General features: G+C 43.4%; 1 protein-coding gene across 1 annotated transcript in view; it reads right to left on the bottom strand.

The window, feature by feature from the left end:
* SYN2 (synapsin II) overlaps positions 1-17,686 on the bottom strand; it is a 189,699-nt gene extending 172,013 nt beyond the window's left edge. The window contains exon 1 of the mRNA XM_074550135.1: positions 17,173-17,686. Within this exon, the coding sequence (XP_074406236.1) occupies positions 17,173-17,549 (377 nt within the window). The 5' untranslated portion in view covers positions 17,550-17,686. The remainder of the gene's footprint in view (positions 1-17,172) is intronic.
* Between the last annotated feature and the right edge of the window lie 2,295 nt (positions 17,687-19,981).

Genomic DNA, 19,981 nt, shown 5'->3' with positions numbered 1-19,981 from the left:
ATGAATAATAGATAAATAATTGGTAGGTGGTAATAATAGATAAATAAATATTCTAATAAATAATGAACAATAAAATTGCACTAATAAATAGAAAATATAATGTATAACATAAAGAAAATAATAATAAAAATAATAAAAATAATAAAAATAATAAAAATAATAAAAATAATAAAAATAACAAATAAACATTCTAATGGATTAGGAGCATTGATATTTTATCTTTGATAAATTCTGTTGAAGAGGAGCAGCAAGAGGAAAAGTTCATTTCATACAGACGGCAAGATCACAAGGAAAGAACTTTGAATTATGACAACCTAAATGCATTTGATCCTGTAATTTAAATGTATGGCAAAACAATAATCTGCTCAGGTACTGAGTGTAATTCAATGTATCAGTGATGAATGGAGTATTTTAATAACCAGTCAAGAGAATTTTCAAATCCATTGTCACAGCGTGAGCAAGGACAATTTCTTCCAGCCCATGTGCCCTTTAGAAGCTGAGTGTTTCTAATCAGTGAGAGCTGAATGACCAAAGGAATGAACAAACTATAAGAAGGAACAATGAATAATAAGGAACAGCAAGAATGGGAGAGGGGAAGGGATGAGGAGGGGAAAGCAAAACCAAAACTTCTGGAAATGTGGATTAGGGGAAACTTTGCTCTGCTATAAATTCACTCATCCATCAGAGCTGAGGGAGGGAGGTGAGCAGAGCAAAGAGCCAATTTCCAATTTCCAGCACCCAATTTCCAGGGCCTTGTGCCTTTTTGGTGGAACCTTCATTTGCATTTAATCACGCTCTTCATGAAAGGCTCTTGGAAGGCTGCAGAAATAGGAGAATGTAATCCCATTATTCCAACACAAAGAAATAGGAGAATGTAATTCCCTTTATTCCAGCACAAAGAGATTCCAGCAAGGTGATCTCTCAATGGCTGAGCCACTGGAGAATTGCAATTCCAATAATCTGATTTTATTTTTTTTTCCCCAAAGAGATGCCATAAATGGAAGGAAAATATCTCCAAGTGAAAAAGGCTTTAACAAAACACATATTTATCCCACCAAAGCATTGGGGAGGGGATTTTTTAACAATGCTGCATTAGCTACAAGGACACTTTATGCAGAAATCAGGCAGGTACCCTTGAGAAAATGTGTTTGAATAATGGCAAGCATTTTACTTTTTGGCAACCTCTTGAGCTGCACAATAAGAATTTTGTCACTCTTTGTTCTCTGGTGAATTCTTGATGTAAAAGCCTACATTTTCCATTATCTTCCAAATTTTTCTTTAAGAGGACTCGAGAAAAACAGGAGGTGAATGGGAAGAGAATTTCCCAGGTGACAATTCCTGGTGGGCTGTGGCTGTCCCACCCTCTGGGGATGGTTTTGAAGGGTGGTTGTTAATGGCTGGTGGGAAGGGGAAATGGAAAAACGTCACAGTGATCATGATCACAGAGCTGTGCTGGAGCTGCACTCCACTGAATACTTTTTATTTTTATTTGCTCAGAAAAGCCTCAGAATTCCCGGTTTTTGTGGAGGTATTTACACCATTTCACAGCTTAATCTGGAAATCCATCAGCAGAGTATCACCATTTTGTCATATTAATTTAATGTCACAACTTCTGCCTATTTGAAGTGAAGGGTGACAGATTAAAGTCAGGAATCAATTCCTCAGAAAAAAAAAAAATCAACAAGCAGCTTGAAACAGCTCTTGTAAAAAGGAACAGCAAGTTAAAATGCCATGACTCACCAGAGCACAATATTTCCCCAAAACATCACTGCTGTCACATGCAGCTGCTTCGCTGCTCGTGTGGAAACAACACAAGAGTAAATAAACACAAGAATTGGGAGCAGAACGTGCCCAATCACTGCTTGATGCCTTTCAGTGCCACTTCCAAGCCTCCACAGTAATTTCACCCTGAATGTTCTATTTTGGTTCCAACACAAAGGGACAGATTAGAAGTATTTTAATTTAAAAAGACAACAATATGGAAACTTCATATACTTGGATTTTTCTTCTTCACTCTTTCCAAAAGGTTTCAGTAATGGTTAATTCAAGCAAAAACCAGTTATGAAATATTCTTTTTAAGCAAAAAATTTCAGCCTTTAAATAATTCTTGAGGTCTGCTGCATTTAGTTTTAACATGGTTAAGTGACTGCACACTGACCTCAAAATGAGCAGCAGTATTAGTGGGGACAGCTGACAAAGAGAATTGTAAAAGGCAGTAAGTGTGCATCACTTTAATTTGAGTTTGGACAGAAAAAACCTTATTCCATCTGAATTCAATAAAATAATCTGCACAGGCAGGTCCTGTGCACTGGAATCTTAACAGAGATATTTTCTGAGAGGGTATTAAAGATGACTGAATATTTATAATTTTAACTATCTGATCAGAGATGCTTCTAATCAATTTATTTTAAATTTACAGACATACAGAACTTCTGCTGGTCCTACAGTCACGGGTTTTCACCCTGAGTTTTCAGGCAATGTTTCAGGCAAAACTGAGGAATTTGTCCTCATTATTTAGATTAATTTTATGCCTTGCCCAGCTCTGCGAGGAAAATGCTCCTGGATTGCTGCAGACAGGCAGAAATGTGCACAGAGTTTTACACATGTGCAGATTAAGCTGTTTCTGCCCCCAAATGAAATTAGTTGTGTGTGTTAACGAGATTAGCAGCACAGCACTGCAGCCCTGGTGCAGCAGAGATGGGGACTTTGATACTTTACAACAGCTGCTCTTGCTGATTAACATCATTAACTCTGATTATGTATTACACATAATCCCCTTTTCCAACATGAAAGTTATTTGCTCGAGTCCTCGAAGTGAAAATATTCTGTTCTCATCTTGAGGAGTCCAGTGTGTACATCTAAAGAATTTCGTTCATCTATCAATGGTCTAGATCTAAAGAATTGCAGTCATCTATCACAAAAACTGCTCTAAATTACAGACTTATTAAAGAAATAAAAAGGGACTTTTAGAACTATTGCTCATCCCTCAAAAGCAAACGTTTTCTTGACACCAATTAGGTTTGCTTCCTTTCAAACGCTCAGTTGAAAATTCCCAAACCGAAACAAGCCTTGAAATGAAGCAGTGTGCTTTGAGCCTTACACTGGTGTTTGTAAAGAGCTACATGCACAAAGCCTCCACCCCATCTTGACAGACAGACAGACAGACAGACAGACAGACAGTACAGTTTGCCATGTGCTTTTCAGAATTCAGTTCCGCAGACAGCATCACAAATTCAGCGCTCTGCATCACCAATTCAGTTCCACATTCAGCATCACTGACCAAAAGAATTGACCAAAAAACACCCAGGGAGAGCCTCCAGCAGCCCACTGAGGAGCCCAGCAAAGGAGAAAATCGAGATTTAATTCTGTTGCTGCCACAAGAAGTCACACAGAGCCAGGATTTCAGGAGAGCAGCACCTCTGTGTTTATTGCATGGTGAAAAGCCTTGCTGAGAGCTGCTCCTGAACCACAGGGACATCACCACAGAGGGGTCTGGACAGTCACAATCATCAGGGATTTGGGCAATAATCACACTCTGCCTTCTCCTTGCACTGTGCAGGTGTGGTTTGCTCTAAATGCCATTTATTAGCTGGTTTGTCATCAATGCACAGCCCAACAGCCAAGGATCTGGGAGCTGGAAAACACATTTATAATGTCCAGGGTGGGGGAGTAAAAGAAAATAAAAAAGAAACTCACCAAGCAATAACACCAAAGCTCCATTAGCTGATTTTTTGGAAAATTTCCAGATTTTTTGGAAAGGCCTTCTAGCAAATAAAAGAATAAAACAACTGCAAAACTAAACAGAGAAGCTCTGCTGTAAGACCTTCACTGAGCCAGTGGAAGGGATTGGAGCAGAAATAATGTAAATAATAACGCACATTAATTATTCTTTATATTGGCTCCTCCCATACATTGCTATTGCCAAGGCAGTCAATCTTACCCCTGTGTACATTGAATTACTGTTGGTTCACAGCAGACATTTCTTCCTTAGCAAGAAAATTAATCAGCACAAAAATCCCAGATCATGGGTCCAACTGAGAGAATTTCGGCAGGGAACAGCCTGACACAAATCCCGAGCATCTCCATCCCATAATTTCTGCATTGTAACCCACACAATAGACGCTCATTAGTAATTAACCAACACCAAACCCACCACACTCTTTACAACGTTAACCAACAGACCTCAAAATTAGTGAAATCTCAAATTAAACAACCAAAACCACTACACATAAAATAGTGTTTCTATGCAGTTTCTAACTAAAACCACCACCATTATAAATTTTTCTTTATACACTTTAAAGTTTTAATCCTACTTTACCTTTCTCCTAATCCTATCTCACAACAAAACGTACATTAGTAATTAACCAACACCAAACCCACCACACTCTTTAATACGTTACCCAAAAAATCTCAGAATTAACAAAATCTCAAATTAGCAAACCAAAACCACTACACAAAATTAGTGTTTCTATCCAGTTTCAAACTAAAACCACCACACTGAACAGTGAAAATTCCTATACCAGTGAAAATTCCTGAAAATTCTTTTCTCAAAAAACCCTTCTACATACAGATGTACGTGGGTACACACACACAACCACATTTCAAAAGGCCTATCACAAACACTCCTGTCATTTATTGCTATATATTGCATGGAACGGCGACACAAAAACTCAAGAATATTCTAAAGGTTTTACTCTAATTCTTGTTACCCTTTCTTTAAATTACTGTTAATAATTTTTCTTTATACCCTGTTAAAGTTTCAAGCCTACTTTTCCTTTCTCCTGTGAGATAATCTTATCCCACAACAAGGATTAAGCACATTAGTAATTAACCAACACCAAACCCACCACACTCTTTACAACGTTAACCAACAGACCTCAAAATTAATGAAATGTCAGAATTAGTAAAATCTCAAATTAAACAACCAAAATAATTTCACAAAAATAGTGTTTCTATGCAGTTTCTAACTAAAACCACCACCACTATAAATTTTTCTTTATACACTTTTAAAGTTTTAAGCCTACTTGACATTTCTCCTAATCCTATCTCACAACAAGAATTAAGCACACTAGTAATTAACCAGCACCAAACCCACCACACTCTTTACTGCATTAACCAAGAAATCTCAAAATTAGTAAAATCTCAAATTAACAAACCAAAATCAATACACAAAAATAGTGTTTCTACCCAGTTTCAGACTAAATGCACCAGTGAAAATTCCTACGAATTCTTCTCCCCAGAAAACCCTTCTATATACAGATGTACATGACCACACACACACAAACACATTTTTATTTACATTGATATCAAAATTTAAGTACTAGACACATCTTGCCTTAGTTTGATTCTTTTTAAACACCAAGATCAGCACAGGGAATCTGGAAGATCAATTGGGCTTTAAGCAAGGAGTAGATATTGGGATAAAGAGCAACTTGAATATGTGGTAATAGTAGATTCTTACAAATAAATATTCTAATGAATTAGGAGCACTGGTATTTTATCTTTGATAAATTCTGTTGAACAGGAAGAGGAAAAGTTAATTTCATTCAGACAGCAAGAACACAAGGAAAGAACTTTGAATTATATATATACATATTACATATATAATATATATATAGTATAGATATAATTATATATAGATATATAATTTTATATATATATATATATAATTAGTAGATGGCTGAGACAACAGCTCTTGAATAAAAGAAGTTCTGCACTCACACCAAACTATGAGGCCATATTGCCACTCAGTGGAATTGGATGCATTTATAATTTGTATATCTTTATATATACATTTTATCTATCTATATCTATATCATCTATATCTATATCTATATCTATATCTATATCTATATCTATATCTATATCTATAATTTATTATTCAACCTTTTAATCATACTTTCAGAATCATACATTTCATATGATGATTTTTCTAATGTTAATTTAAAAACCTTTAACATCTTTTAAGACCTTCTCAATGCTGAAGGGTGGGTATACATAGAAAGTTTTCCTTGGAAATGATCTTCATTGCAAAAGAAACCACTGAAACAAACGGAGAGGTAGTGAAATACTGATCTGAATCTTCCTCTCTGAACCATCCTGGTGTCCCTGAGCAAACGCAAGACTGTGACTGATCTCATATTGGAGTTTAATCCTCTCAATCTGGGCTGTTTCACTGCAATTATAATCAGTTTTATTAGGAAGAAATCAGAAGGAATAAAGAAGAAACGAGGTCAGAGAGAACAAACATGAGGTCAGGCATGGAGCTGTGCACACACAGAGCTGGAGCAGCCCATGAATTGGAGGGAATCCCAGCTCCAGCTGCATTCCAGCTGTGAGCAGCTGTGCCCTGGCAGCAGGAGATGGGCACCCAGCATCCCACAGAGCCCTGAGCATGCCCTGGCACAGCTGGAGCTGAGCTGGGTGCCTTCAGAGCCCTGCACTGCCTGAAACACCTGGGCTCTGCAGGGAACCCAGATCTAACATCCTGTGCCCTCTGAATTAAACACTTGCGCCACTTCAGCTTAAAGATATAATGAAGGGTTTGACCTCAGCCACCTGATGCTTTAGGATTTGAGCTTTTATATTTCTCATTTCTTTAGTGTGTAACTCCAAACCCCACACCCAATGGCAGCTGCAGCTTTCCCATTTTGGGCACACACAACAATTCCTCTCCAGGCCTGGCAATCAAGGACACCTCACTGCCTCAGGGCCAGAGATGGGAACAAAAGGGACTTGGGGGGAGCAAACTGGGGCTCAATGACTTCATTACCTGCAGCTGGAATTGGCAGATTAACCCCCAATGTGAAAATGGACCAAACTTATAAAAGTATAAAAGCCTGTGAGCCATGGTCCATTTTGGGTGTAGGCCGTGAGGGACTTTGTCTGTCCTAAATGTACCTGCAGGCCCTTCAATAAACAGAGCTGCTTTTTGTTCCCTTAATTCTGTCTGGCCTCTGTTTTTAAGCAGCCCAGAAAGGCCTCACACCAGCTGTTTGTCAGGAATCTGTTTCTTCATATTTATGTGTCAGCCAGGAAGGGACAACCTGTGGGGACAATGAGGGAGGAAAAAAGGACTGACCAAATCTTTGCCCATTTTGCCCAAAGCTGGAGCAGCCTGCAGCTGTCCCTGAGCTCTGTGAGTGAGGCTGGGCACTGATAAAGTTGTTTAATTAGCAGGAGCAGCAGTGCAGCCAAGCAAGGAGCTCTCAGTGCAGACCCAGGGTGAGGTTTTATCACCTCCCTGCACATTTCTGACACTCCACAAGGTAAGCTGCCTTCTCTTTGCAAGCAATGTCATTACTGCAGGTAACATTTTACTTCATAATTCGTGGCTTTGCTTTTTGTCATCTACAACATTGCTTTCTCTGCCAATTTACTCTTTCCCGTTTTTGACAGTTTTTGCAGCAGCCTGTAATTACCCTTTGCTGCTGTGCTCAGCCAAGCAGGTCCAAATTCCTTCTGGGGAGGTTCTGTACCCAAACCTGGCTGCCTGCATTTGTTATTCCCTTCCTCAAACACAAATTTATGCTCAAACACGGATTTTTACTGAAGCCTTATCACATCTTTAAATGCAGATTGCAGTGTGCTTTATTTATAAATGTATAAACCCCCCAAATATCAATTATTTCAGTGGTGTTAAACCAGATTTCTGTAGTTTCAAGCATTCCTAATGGGATATAATGACGTGATATTGGATATGATATTTCTGTGGGTCACTCACATGGTGCTATTAAGAACTGAGCACTAAAACTGCATTAAATGAGGCCACTACTTTTAGAAACTCCTGTGGGAATATTTAGCATCAATCTTTTGAGAAAACATTTTGCTTCCAGCAAAAATGGCTTTTCCAGTGTCCTGCAGCATTTACAGAATGGCAAACCCCAACCATATAAAACTGGAAGTCCCCTACACAGATTTTTGCAATATGAAGAATAAAATATCTAATATACTTTTTAATTCCCTTTTGTTCCATGTCTTTCCTATTTCAACAGGTTACAATTTGCTGCTGGCAAGCCATTATCAAATCCTGAATAGGTTGCAAGTAGAATTTCTTATTTTTATGTGGTTCCATAGTCTACCAAGCAATTTGTTATTCCTTTCATCTCTCACTTCAGTCTCATTACTTTGAAATGTACCTCCCTGAAATTAATTCTTTCCTTGCCAATTTTTCCATTTCCTTTCTCTGAAGGCAAAATTTAGAAGAAAATGTTGGCAAACTTTTTTCTCTGATGTTACCCATTCCACCAAATGTGTTACTATTGCTTTCAGTGGGCTTGAGAGACATTTCTATTGTCTCTTAAAGACAGGGAAAAAAAGGAAAAAATCACTTGGATGCTGAGCACAGAGGACTGGGATGGGATAATGGGATGGGATGGGATGGGATGGGATGGGATGGGATGGGATGGGATGGGATGGGATGGGATGGGATGGGGGTGACACCACAATCTGCCCAAATTTGTGCCCAGTATCTCATTTACACTCAGCTGCCTAAAATAACACCAGAGCCTGCAAGAGCTTGTTTGGATAGAGCAACACACAGAGCATGGAGGGGAAAGTGTTTTCCTCCATGAAAGGGATTTTGTTCTCATTTTCTATCTTGTCAAAAAGGTAATGTCTCTCACATGCTGCGTTTGGCTATTTATACCAACATAGCCAAGCATTACACCCGACAGAACTGCAGATAAACAGAAAAAAACCCAACAATTTTCTTTTTTAGATCATCTTAAAATACCAGCACAGACATTGTCTGGTGCTGCACCAGCTGGCTGTTGGGAGAGCAGACATGGAACACAACTTGGGTGAGGTTGATGTACACAAAAATTCAGATTTAACATACCTCATAATTTAAAATTAAACAAATGAAGCACAGTTTGGGTGAGGTTGCTGTACACAAAAATTCAAATTTAACGTCTTCCATGCTTCAAAATGGAACACATGGAACACAACTTGGGTGAGGTTGATGTACACAAAAATTCAGATTTAACATACCTCATAATTTAAAATTAAACAAATGAAGCACAGTTTGGGTGAGGTTGCTGTACACAAAAATTCAAATTTAACGTCTTCCATGCTTCCAAATGGAACACATGTAACACAACTTGGGTGAGGTTGCTGTACACAAAAATACAGATTTAACATGCTCCATATTTGAAAAGGAACACATGAAACAGTTTGGGTGAGGTTGCTATATACAAAAATTCAGATTTAACATGCTCCATACTTTAAAATGAAACACATGAAGCGCAACTTGAGTGAGGTTGCTCTACGCACAAATTCAGATTTAACATGCTCCGTATTTGAAATGAAACACACAAAACGCAACTTGCGTGAGGTTGCTGTACACAAAAATTCAGATTTAACACATTCCATGCTTCAAAATGAAACACATGAAGCACAGTTTGGGTAAGGTTGCTGTACACAAGAATTCAGATTCAACATGCTCCACACTTTGAAATGAAACACACAAAACACAACTTGGGTGAGGTCACTGTACACAAAAACTCAAATTTAACATGCTCCACACTTTGAAATGAAATATATGAAGCACAGTTTGGGTGAGGTTGCTGTACACACAAATTCAGATTTAACACCTTCCATATTTCAGCCAGTTCAGCTGCACGCCCTGCTCCTCCAGCCCTGGCCCAGTGTGGAATTAATATTGAACAAAACATGGACAAAGAAGCAGTGCCAAGGCCCCTGAGCTGTTTTACCCTTGGAACTCCTCTTGCAGAGGCTGAGGAGGCAGAGCCCAGGATGGAGCTGCAGAGATGCACTGTTTGTGCCTGCATCACTCCTTTAATTGTGTTTTTATTTGGATTGCAGAGGCAGAGAGCCCTTAATGCAGAGCTGGGAGCTGCAGGGCTGATCTAATTTCCAATTTCCAATTACCTGCTGGGAGAGGCACACGCTGGCCTCATGCAAGAGCTCCTTTTTGGAGGGCTGGGAACCCTCTCCAAAGGCCACAGCTCGAGGGAGGCTGAAATGGCTCACAAATATAATTTTAAAATGCAAAATTTTCAAATAAAACAAAAAATGAGAGAGAAACCACAGTAAAACATTTGTCCTTCTTGCTCAGTTTCAGAGGTTTTAAGGAACCTGGTGCCTCCTTGAACTTGGGGTTTTATTTTGTTCACTGGATGGTGAACAAAACAAAACAATTAAAACTGTGTGCTGTTGTTTTTTGTAATTACCAAACATGCATGAACACACCACAATGACAATTCCACTGCAGCTTTTCTGTTCATTAGGGATGCCTCAATTGTGCATAACTAATTAGCCGTCCCCAACTCCAATTGGCCTGGAATTCTCATGGATTTACTTGTAACATGTTGATTTAGTAGCTGCAGCTCTCATTTCATTCAGGGCAAGCCTTCAGTGAGCAAATTCCCCAAATTTAGAAGTGTTATACCAAAGGCAAGGTTGTTTTCCTTTAATATCAAGAATTTCTTTTTGCACTTTAAATGAATAAAGGTGATTTAGTGTACACTTTCTCTCCCCATATAAAATATACATATTAGCAAGATTATCTTTTACATTTTGATAAGATTATCTCACCCAAATTTAGAAGTGTTATACCAAGGGCAAAGTTGTTTTCCTTTAATATCAAGTTTCTTGTTGGCACGGGGAATTTTAAATGAATAAAGGTGATTTAGTGCATGCTTCCCCCTCCCATATAAAATACACATACTGGTAAGATTATCTTTTACATTTTGATAAGATTATCTCACCCAAATTTAGAAGTGTTACACCAAAGGCAAGGTTGTTTCCCTTTAATATCATGAGTTTCTTGTTGCAAAGGGCATTTTAAGTGAATAAAGGTGATTTTGTGCACGATTTTTCTCCCCATATAAAGTATACATATTGGTAAGATTATCTTTTACATTTTGATAAGATTATCTTTATTATCTTTATTTTATTTATTTATTTTATTTATTATCTTTATTAGAGCTGCAGCTACTAAATCAACATGTTACAAGTAAATCCATGAGAATTCCAGGCCAATTGGAGTTGGGGACTGCTAATTAGTTATGCACAATCGAGGCATCCCTAATGAACAGAAAAGTTGCAGTGGAATTGTCATTGTGGTGTGTTCATGAACGCTTGGTAGTTACAAAAAACAACAGCACACAAAGTTTTAATTAAAACTTCTTCACAAAAAATAAAACCCCAAACAAAAATCAAACACTAAGAAACTCACATTGCTCACTTCATGAAAATTTTTGTGTCATCCAGCAGTGCATTTCTGTGTTAATATTAAAAATATTCCTGATGAGCAATGTTGGCCCACAAATGACTGGGTAATTTTAAACCAGAAAGTTTGCTCTTCATTTAGCATTTGGGGTTTATCTCTGGAGCCTGTCACAGGCTGAGTAACTACTCAGGCAGTAAACATGAAGTGAAATGTGCAATTGTCTGTGAAAAAAATTAAAAAAGGTACTGAGACTTACAACCAGATTTGTGCTTAAAAAAACACAAAACCAAAATTTCCCAGCTTCGTTCTTTTTATAATTTCATTGCTGCTGCCAACAAGTCTGATATTCAATGTTTAAAGGACAGGACACACTCAGTGATGATTAGTTTTCAGTATTGGAGCAGCTTTCTGAATCTTCTACATAAGTTTTTAATAAAGATAATGATCTATACACAGCACCTTGGCCCCTTGCCACTGATGTATGGCCTCTCATCAGCTGCTTGTTCAGCACTGAATATTCAGGACTTTTTGTGTACAGAACAAAAAGGTTATTTCTGAGGAAATTAAAAATAAACCCATTTTAACCATTTCAAAATAAACCTATCTAGCTGAAGTTCTGGATACTTAAAGCAGAATTGAAAGAAAAATTGAAGCAAGCTGTCTAGGTTTAATTTAGCTCTGTCAGTGGTTGCTTGGATGACCTTGAACAGATGATTTCACTCCTTAGTTTCCTCCATTTGTTAAATATCAACAGAGATCCTCAAAGCTGTAAAGCAGCCAGGGAAATCTGTCACATCCAATCACCACTGAAGCTCACGAGGGGCTCTTGAGGCTCTGCCCTCCCCTGCAGCTCCAAACCCCTCCACCAGCTGTGGGAGCTCATCCCAGCGCTCTGCAGGTCAGCAATTGGAAATGTCTGCTCAAGATGCAGCTGCAGATGGAAAGGACATCACATCAAGTGCATACAGGACTGGAAATAAAATCAGCTTTTCCAATGTCCTTATGTAAATTTATACAAATTAACAGCGCTGCTCCACTGGAAGGGTTTGTACTCTTCCTCATGGTGCTGTTCTGGAATGACAAATTTCCAGTTGGAGAAATGGTTGCTGGATATTTGCTTCCACCTGTGGGCCAGAGGGTCATTTATGGTACAAAGGGACCAGGAGAAAGCCTTTCATTAAAATCAGTATTGTACTTGCTGGGAAATGCCCTGGCAAAGGCAGGAATGATGAATCTGACTCCGTGTTCTCAGAAGGTTAATTTATTACTTTATGATACGATATTATATTAAAGAATACTATAATATACTAAAGAATACAAAAAGGATACTTACAGAAGGCTAAAAAGATAATTATGAAAACTTGTGACTCTTTCCAGAGTCCTGACACAGCTTAGCCTTGATTGGCCAAAGGGTGAAAACAATTCCCAGCAGAATCCAATGTGCTGGGAAGGATGAAAGTGTGACAAGAAAGTCTCACAGATATGTGTGCTTGGCAGAAAGATTTTGAATGTAGAGTCTGATGAAGGAATAGAGATGGAAGCAAGTTTTGATATGGGAGAAAAGAATTGCTGAGCCAGTCTTACTGGATAAGCAAGGAGGCAAAGGGTGTGTTGGTTAGAAGGAGTTTTTATGTCTCAAACCCACCTCAGACAAGAAGATGTTTTTACCAACCAGAAAGAGAGCACAGGCAAACAATCGTTGCAATGTTACAAATAGAAAAAAGGTCTCAGAATTTTCTACAGCAAGAAAACTAAAAAACAACTTCTAGCTTAAACTGTAATGTATTAACTTTTAGTGACTGGAGAACAGTAGCATGAATATGGTAATTATAGTAGTTATGACAAGCTATAGATAACAGTTAAGGTATAGATTGGTTCTTCTGTATGAAGATGCTCAGCAAAGAAAAGTGTCCAATGCATTGTAACCAAAACCAAAGGGTCTCCAGGCCTGGCTGCAGCTGGAGCTGACAGCTGTGGGCACAGCTCTGTCACCCACAACCCTGGGCTGCTGTAACCTCTTGGATGGAAGAAACTGCATTTTGGACACAATGAACTGCATGTTGGATGGAATAAACTGCATTTTGGGTGGAATAAACTGCATTTTGGAGAGCCCCTGGAGTCTCACATCTCTCATTTCGGCTCTTACACCAATGGAACAATCACCTGTGGGTAAACAATCTCCAACCACATTCCAAAATCAGCAAAACACAGGAGAAGCAAATGAGATAAGAATTGTTTTCCTTTCTCTCTGAGACTTCTCATCTTCCCAGGAGAGAAATCCTGGGCGAAGGGATTTTTCAGAGAAGGTGAGTGCCACAAACCAGAACCAACCAAGATTCCTTGCCAAGGATTTATTGACTAAATCTTTAGCCTGTTTTCAATTTGTCCCTTCTCTTGCCACCAAGGGTGGTGGAAAATCTTTGATTTAGCTTTTTTTTATAGCCTGCCTTCAGGAGAAGCACAACCACTAAATGTGGTTGGAAGACTCCAAAGCACCTGTAGGAAAAGAATCATCCCTTACAGCTCTACCCCAGACTGAGAAAGGAGGGGGCTTTGACACAGCTGCATTTACTCTTTCCTTAAGAAGTAAGGAAAATGATAAAAAATATACAAATTAGTATAGATAACACAGTTCTCCCATTTTTCCCCTGTCCCATGCCATGAAAGTAAAGTAATTGAAATGGAGAATTTCAAGACTTTCCACAGGAGAAATCTCTTAGGGCAAGAAATTGAGGAGAAATATCACTGAAATCATGATTATAAAATGCAAGAAACAGCTGGGATTTGGTTCTAGGTAGAATATCCCAAGTGATTCCACAAGCAGCAACTATGTTGGGTTACTAAATCTTGAATATATATATTATTAATATAGTATATATTACATATATATTATGAATATAACACTTGAAGTATGAGTCAATCTTTCAGAGAAACAAAATATATTGAAAACAAAATATCTCTTTATGCAATGGGTAGGAGAAAGGGTCCCTTTATGCCATGGTTTCTGTCTTTGCTGACAGAAAAAGGCTGATGTTTCCTCTGGCCCTTGCTGAGGAGAGGATCCTGAACCAGTGAGATTTCAGTGTGATCCAGACCGAAATCCTTCGATTTCTATTGAATCTGCAACCCACAAGCAACACACACATTTCCAGGCTAAGGCAAACAAACAGAGTGCAGCTGAAAACACCTCAAAGGCAGAGGCCAAGCCCCTGATCCTCCTGTGAGGATCAGAGCCCAGCAGCTGGCAGGGTTTCTGGAGGCTCTCGGGGCTCACCAGGGTTTTGGTGCTGGTTTTGGTGCTGGTTTGGGGCTGGTTTTGGTGCTGGTTTGGTCCTGTTTTGGTGTGGTTTTGGTGCAGTTTTGGTGCTGTTTTGGTGTGGTTTTGATGCTGGTTTTGGGGCTGTTTTGGTGCTGGTTTTGATGCTGGGTTTTGGTGCTGGTTTTGGTGCTGGTTATGGTGCTGGTTTGGTGTGGGTTTGGTGTGGGTTTGGTGCTGGCTTTGGTGTGGTGTTGATGCTGGTTTTGGTGCTGGTTTTGTGCTGTTTTTTGTTGGTATTGGGGCTGGTTTTGGGGCTGGTTTGGTGCTGGTATTGGGTGCTGGTTTTGGTGCTGGTTATGGTGCTGGTTTGGTGTGGGTTTGGTGCTGGTTTTGTGCTGTTTTGGGTGCTTGTTCTGGTGCTGTTTTGGTGCTGGTTTTGATGCTGGTTTTGATGCTGTTTTTGTGCTGTTTTGTGCTGGTATTGGGGCTGGTTTTGGGGCTGTTTTTGGGGCTGTTTTTGGTGCTGGTTTTGGTGCTGGTTTTGGGGCTGGTTTTGGTGTGGTTTTGATGCTGGTTTTGGTGCTGTTTTTGTGCTGTTTTGTGCTGGTTTTGGGGCTGTTTTGGTGCTGTTTTTGGGGCTGTTTTTGGTGCTGTTTTGGGTGCTGGTTTTGGGTGCTGGCTTTGGGTGCTTGTTCTGGTGCTGTTTTGGGGCTGGTTGGTGTTGGTTTGGGGGCTGGTTTTGGAGCTGTTTTTGGTGCTGTTTTTGGTGCTGGTTTTGCTGTTCTTGATGGGGTTTGCTCAGAGCATCACACGGCAGGGCTGTGCCAGCCTCCCCTTGCAGCACAGCCAGTGAGCTGGGGGTGCCCAGCAGCCACTGGCACTCCCCTGCTGCCCCTCCCAGCCTTCCTTTGCCTTGCCCAAATTACAATCCCTATTCCATTTTAGCCCACAGAATCAAATACCCCAGCAGATCAGTGCACGGAGATCCGTACTTCCCAAGGCATAAAACTCTTCTGCATGATTTATCAGAATTCACACATCTCTGGAGGTGGAAGGGTCAGACATAGCATTTTTCAGAGTATATTTCAAAATCTGCTACAAAACAACTCTGATTGCTGGGAAAGGAAAGAGCCAGTGCAACAACAAACTGTTTTTTCTAGAATTACTACGTATCCATGTCACATACTACGAGGAGGAGGATAAAAAGGCAAAAGCAAGCAGGCATGAGTAACCTTGTGTAGATCTGTGAGGCTCCTACCTGGAGCAGGAACTCCCTGTGCAGGGCTTTCAAAGCTTTGCCCCAATCCACAGATTGTGCTAATTTGGGGTGCATTTATCAGGGATGTAAACCACGTATGGAAAACCACATTCAAGACGCTCAGACTGGCTCCAGCAAGCACAGAGAAATCTCCCTTAGACAGAAACCTTATGGGCAAATGGAGTTCCTGAATGTATCAGGCAGAGAGCTGTGCACTCTAGAATATCAAATAAAGAGATGTTTCTGCAAGGCAGGGAGCAGTGTCCATGGATGCATCTCCATGACGTAGCTACAGAGGCTGCCTCAGTCTGGTCGATACAACCACCTTGTTTTTTCAAAAAGAAAAAAAAAAAAAGAAAGAAAAAAAAAAAATAAAAGATAAAACCAACCCCCCCCCACATGCACACAACCAACCACAAAACCAGAAAGAAAGAAAAAGCCTGGAAAATGTAACAGGTAATGTTGTCTTAACAGAAATAACGTATCTGCTATAGTTAAAGGCTTCAGTTTTCCTTCTAAGTATTTTACTGAAGCACCGTTTTTAAAGCAAACGGGATCAGATCACAGCACAGCCCAGCCAGCAAGGCTGGAAATTCGAGACGCCGAGAATAAAACCCTAAACCCACAATCCATTACCGGATGATCTCAGCGGCACAAAAACAGACTTGTTTTACTCTGCATTATTTTAAGGCGCTGCCGAGACCTTCTGCACTGTAATTAGCAACGAGAGGGCTGTCAGCTCGGTGTGCAGACACACAAGTTAGCAGGGATGGATAGGAAGGTGTCCTTCCTCTGGAGCACAGCATCCAGCAGCACAAACAGGTCTGCAACAGCCATAGCCTCTGCTGCTGGTACCAGCCAGGCTGGGAAGTCCCACACTTGGAAAATCCCACGTTTTTCAGGCTACCAAACACGCAGCCCGAATGAAACCGGCCGAGTTAATGAAGCCTGAGCAGGGATTCCCGGGGCTAGGGCAGAAGCAGGGCTGGTGCCCGGCATCCCGAAGGACATTCGCGCTGGTGAATGGCACGGAGCAGCGGGAGCTGCGTGAAAACAAACCGGCTCGTAAACACGGATTAACACACGCAGCGCCGCCGCCACAGCAATGCCTGCCCAGGGCACCTAAAACCAGCCTGCCGCCCCACACGGGTCCTGTGTGCCCCCAGAGAACACGGGATATGCTTGGTCAGGGCGCTATGGATGTTTTATTTAGTGTTATGATGGGAAGCAGATTTCACGGCTAATCAGGCGCTCCAGGGCTCCCTGGGGTTGTTTTTTTGGGTTTTTTTTTGCTCCATCCTCCAGCCCGTGAGGCTGCGCTGCAGCCCCTCGGCACGGCCGGCTGCGGGGGCTCTGCCCCAGGTGAGCCGCACCTGCAGGAGGACGGGGCAAGGACGGGGGCTCTGAGGATGATGATGGTGATGATGCTGATGATGCAGGGGCATGCAGGGGGGCACCTACCAGTCCGTGTGCGGCTCGTCGATGACCAGGAGCACCTTGAACTTTCTGCCGACAGCCGCGGAGACGGCGGCGGACGCGTCCACCAGCCCGGCCGAGGCCGCCGTCTGCTTCACGGCGTTGGAGAGCGAGCTGAAGAAGCTGCTGCCCGCCGACTGCTGCGGCGGCGGCGGCTGCTGCTGCTGGGGGGGCGCGGGCTGCGGCTGCGGCTGCCGGCGCTCCGAGGCCGGCGAGCCCGAGGCCGCGGCCGGGGAGCCCGCGGAAGGCGGCGGCGGCGGAGGCTGCTGCGGCTCCGGCCGCTGCAGGTCGGTCATGTAGCCATTGGGCAGGTTGGCGATGAAGCTGCTGTCCGAGAGCCTGCGCCGCAGAAAGTTCATCATCTGGCCGGGCGGGGGGCTGCGGCGGGGCCGGGAGCGGGCTGAGGGTGCGCCGGCGGCAGCGCTGCGCGCTCCTCGCTCTGTGCGCCCGCTCTGCGCGCCCGCCGCGCTGCCACCGCCCGCCGGCAGGGGGCGGCCGAGGGGCGGGCGGGGCGCGGGGACGGCGCGGGGACAGGGAGGGGACAGGGAATGGGGAACGGGGATGGGGATGGGAACGGGGATGGGAACGGGGATGGGAATGGGGATGGGGACGGGGATGGGGATGGGGATGGGAACGGGGATGGGAACGGGGATGGGAATGGGGATAGGATGGGGATGGCAACGGGGATGGGGATGGAGATAGGGATGGGAATAGGGAGAGGACAGGGACAGGGATGGGAATGGGAACGGGGATGGGGATGGGGATGGGAATGGGAATGGGGATGGGGATGGGGATGGGGATGGGAACGGGGATGGGGATGGAGATAGGGATGGGAATAGGGAGAGGACAGGGACAGGATACGGATGGGGACAGGGATGGGATGGGGATGGGGATGGGAACAGGGGTGGGGATAGGGATGGGGACAGGAAGGGTACAGGAATGGGGACAGTGATGGGGATGGGGATAGGGATAGGGAAAGGGAGAGGACAGGGATGAAGACAGGGATAGGGACAGGGAGGGGACAGGGACAAGGACAGGGACAGGGATGGGGACAGGGAGAGGATGGGGATGGGGACAGGGATAGGGATGAAGATGGAGACAGAGATGGGGACTGGGATGGGACAGGGATGGGGATGGGACAGGGATGGGGATGGGGATGGGACAGGGGGACAGGGATGGGGATGAGAGCGGGGATAGGAACAGAGAGGGGACGGGGTGGGGATGAGGATGGGGACAGGGATGGGACAATGATGGGGATAGGTATGGGGACACGGAGGGGATGGGGATGAGGACAGTGATGGGGACAGGGACGGGGACAGGCTGCAGCCAGCAGCGGATGGAGTGTGTGGCTGTGTGTGGGTGGCTGTGGGTGTGTTTGGGTGTGTGTGTGGGTGTCTGTGGGTGTGAGTGGCTGTGTGTCCAGCTGGCACAACCGGGACCGTGATTCCGCCCCCCGCCACAGCAGCCCTGGTGTGCTCAGCGCTGGGTGAGGATGAGGATGGAGCGGGGAGCGCTGCTGGGACAGCTCCGCGCTGGTCGGGGCACTGCGCCTGCAGCGCATCCCGGACAGCTCCAGGGTCAGCACCAGCATCCCGGGACAGCTCCATCCGAGCATCCCGGGACAGCTCCGTCAGAGCATCCTGGACAGCTCCATCCGAGCATCCCGGGACAGCTCCATCCGAGCATCCTGGACAGCTCCATCCGAGCATCCCGGGACAGCTCCATCCGAGCATCCCGGGACAGCTCCATCCGAGCATCCCGGGACAGCTCCATCCGAGCATCCCGGGACAGCTCCATCCGAGCATCCGGGACAGCTCCATCTGAGCATCCCTGGACAGCTCCATCAGAGCATCCTGAACAGCTCCATCAGAGCATCCCGGGACAGCTCCATCCGAGCATCCCGGGACAGCTCCATCCGAGCATCCTGGACAGCTCCATCTGAGCATCCCTGGACAGCTCCATCTGAGCATCCTGGACAGCTCCATCAGAGCATCCCGGGACAGCTCCATCCGAGCATCCTGGACAGCTCCATCTGAGCATCCCTGGACAGCTCCATATGAGCATCCTGGACAGCTCCATCCCAGCATCCCAGGACAGCTCCATCCGAGCATGCTGGACAGCTCCATCTGAGCATCCTGGACAGCTCCATCTGAGCATCCCGGGACAGCTCCATCTGAGCATCCTGGACAGCTCCATCCCCTCGGGCCCTGCAGGATGCAGGGAGGAGCAGCAGCCCCATTCCGAAGTGCTGGTTGTGAGCAGGAGCAGGCAGAGCCATTTGCATCCCCCCAAACCTCCATCCCCCCAAATTTCCCCCAAACCTCTGTAATCCCAGAGACCCCACTCTGATTTATGGCAAAAACCATGTGAGGAAGGGAGGTTTGTGTTTCTTCAAGCAATTTTACCAGAATTTGGGTGCTTTTCCCACCAGGATTTCTTTAAAAGTCATTAGAATGCTCTTTCCCCTGGGTTTTGGGATGAGCACTGTGTGTGACATAAAACACAGCTCAGCCCTTATCGTGTTATCAGGATACACAGTCACAACTCATTTGGTTGCTGATCTTTACAGGCCATATTTAATTTTTGCTTTTTAAAATACTGCTTGTATTTAACTTTAAATACATTGAGTGGAACGGGTGCTCTAATAATTAACACAGTAAATCCATGCAACAACTTCTTTTAAAGTTAGAGTTTGAATAAAATCCCAGGTACTTCCACAGTTTGAATTTTACATGTTAAGTGCAGGATTATTTAATGAAGGGCTGAATTTAGAAATATTTATGTACTATAAATG

The sequence above is a fragment of the Zonotrichia albicollis genome, chromosome 12, assembly GCF_047830755.1.
Source record: "Zonotrichia albicollis isolate bZonAlb1 chromosome 12, bZonAlb1.hap1, whole genome shotgun sequence".
Classification (NCBI taxonomy): domain Eukaryota; kingdom Metazoa; phylum Chordata; class Aves; order Passeriformes; family Passerellidae; genus Zonotrichia; species Zonotrichia albicollis.
This window is presented reverse-complemented; position numbering and strand designations above follow the sequence as displayed.